A 998-nucleotide genomic window follows, 5' to 3' on the forward strand; every position below is an offset into this window, starting at 1 on the left:
TTGCCGACGCACTTGGTTGAAGCCGCCGGTGCCTACCAGCGAATAAGGGACGTTGCGCTCAACCCCGTCAGCTCCCGCGGCCACCAGATGAACGACGTTGCTGTGGCGGTGACGCTTCGCGCTAAACATCGGGTAATGCGAAAGCGGGAAGTCATCGCGCGGTTTGACCTGCCAATTGCGCAGCACCGGCGACGCGACCACGGCAAGCATTAGATAGCTGCCAAGTGCGCTGATCGCTTTGGAACTAACCATCTGACTCACCGATCCTTGGTTAACTGGGTCGTTCGGCGCTGCACTGTCGTCAAATGTGCGCTTCATGCGCTGACCATCGCCGGGTTGGCAGCGAATAGTTGCGCCGTCGGGCCATCAGCGGCCAAAAGCCGGCCGGGTGGTCCAGACTCGATCAACTCACCATCCCTGAGGTGCCACACCACATCGGCGATATGCACCATCTCTTCGCGGTGACTGATCAGCAGCGTCGTTCCCGACCGCCCCATCACGACTCGTCGCATCAATGCTTGTGTTTTGGGATCGAGATGCGCATCGAACTCGTCGAGCACCAGTACACGGGGGCGCGCCATCATGGCGCGAGCCAGAGCGACGCGGGCTCGTTGTCCAGATGAGAGTCGCTTTCCAGCCTCTCCGACGTCGGTGTCCCAGCCGTCCGGCAAATCGTTGATGACATCGCGCAATCCGCACTCGTCGACCAGCCAGTCGACGTGCTCTTGCGACGCTTTCGAGTCGCGATAGCACACATTGCGTCGTACCGATCCTCGCATCAGCGGCAGGTCGGGGCTGACGATTCCGATTTGTTTGCGCAGCGAATCTAGAGTCACATCGGTAAATTCGACGCCGTCGAGGCGAACTGAGCCGCGATCGGGATCGATCAGGCGAGCCGCCAGACTCATCAATGTCGATTTGCCGGCACCGTTCGGTCCAACGATCGCGACGATCTGCCCTGACTCGGCGACGACGCTGACGTCACGGACCGCTCGACC

The 998-nt window shown here is 60.8% G+C and overlaps 1 protein-coding gene across 1 annotated transcript; it reads right to left on the reverse strand.

The window, feature by feature from the left end:
- Positions 1–314: 314 nt before the first annotated feature.
- On the reverse strand, positions 315–908 carry LOC108779167 (uncharacterized ABC transporter ATP-binding protein y4gM-like). Its single transcript, XM_018546534.1, has one exon. It carries the CDS (start codon positions 906–908, stop codon positions 315–317), a length of 594 nt encoding a protein of 197 aa, XP_018402036.1.
- Positions 909–998: the final 90 nt, after the last annotated feature.

The sequence above is a fragment of the Cyphomyrmex costatus genome, unplaced genomic scaffold (assembly GCF_001594065.2).
Source record: "Cyphomyrmex costatus isolate MS0001 unplaced genomic scaffold, Ccosl1.0 scaffold5582, whole genome shotgun sequence".
Classification (NCBI taxonomy): domain Eukaryota; kingdom Metazoa; phylum Arthropoda; class Insecta; order Hymenoptera; family Formicidae; genus Cyphomyrmex; species Cyphomyrmex costatus.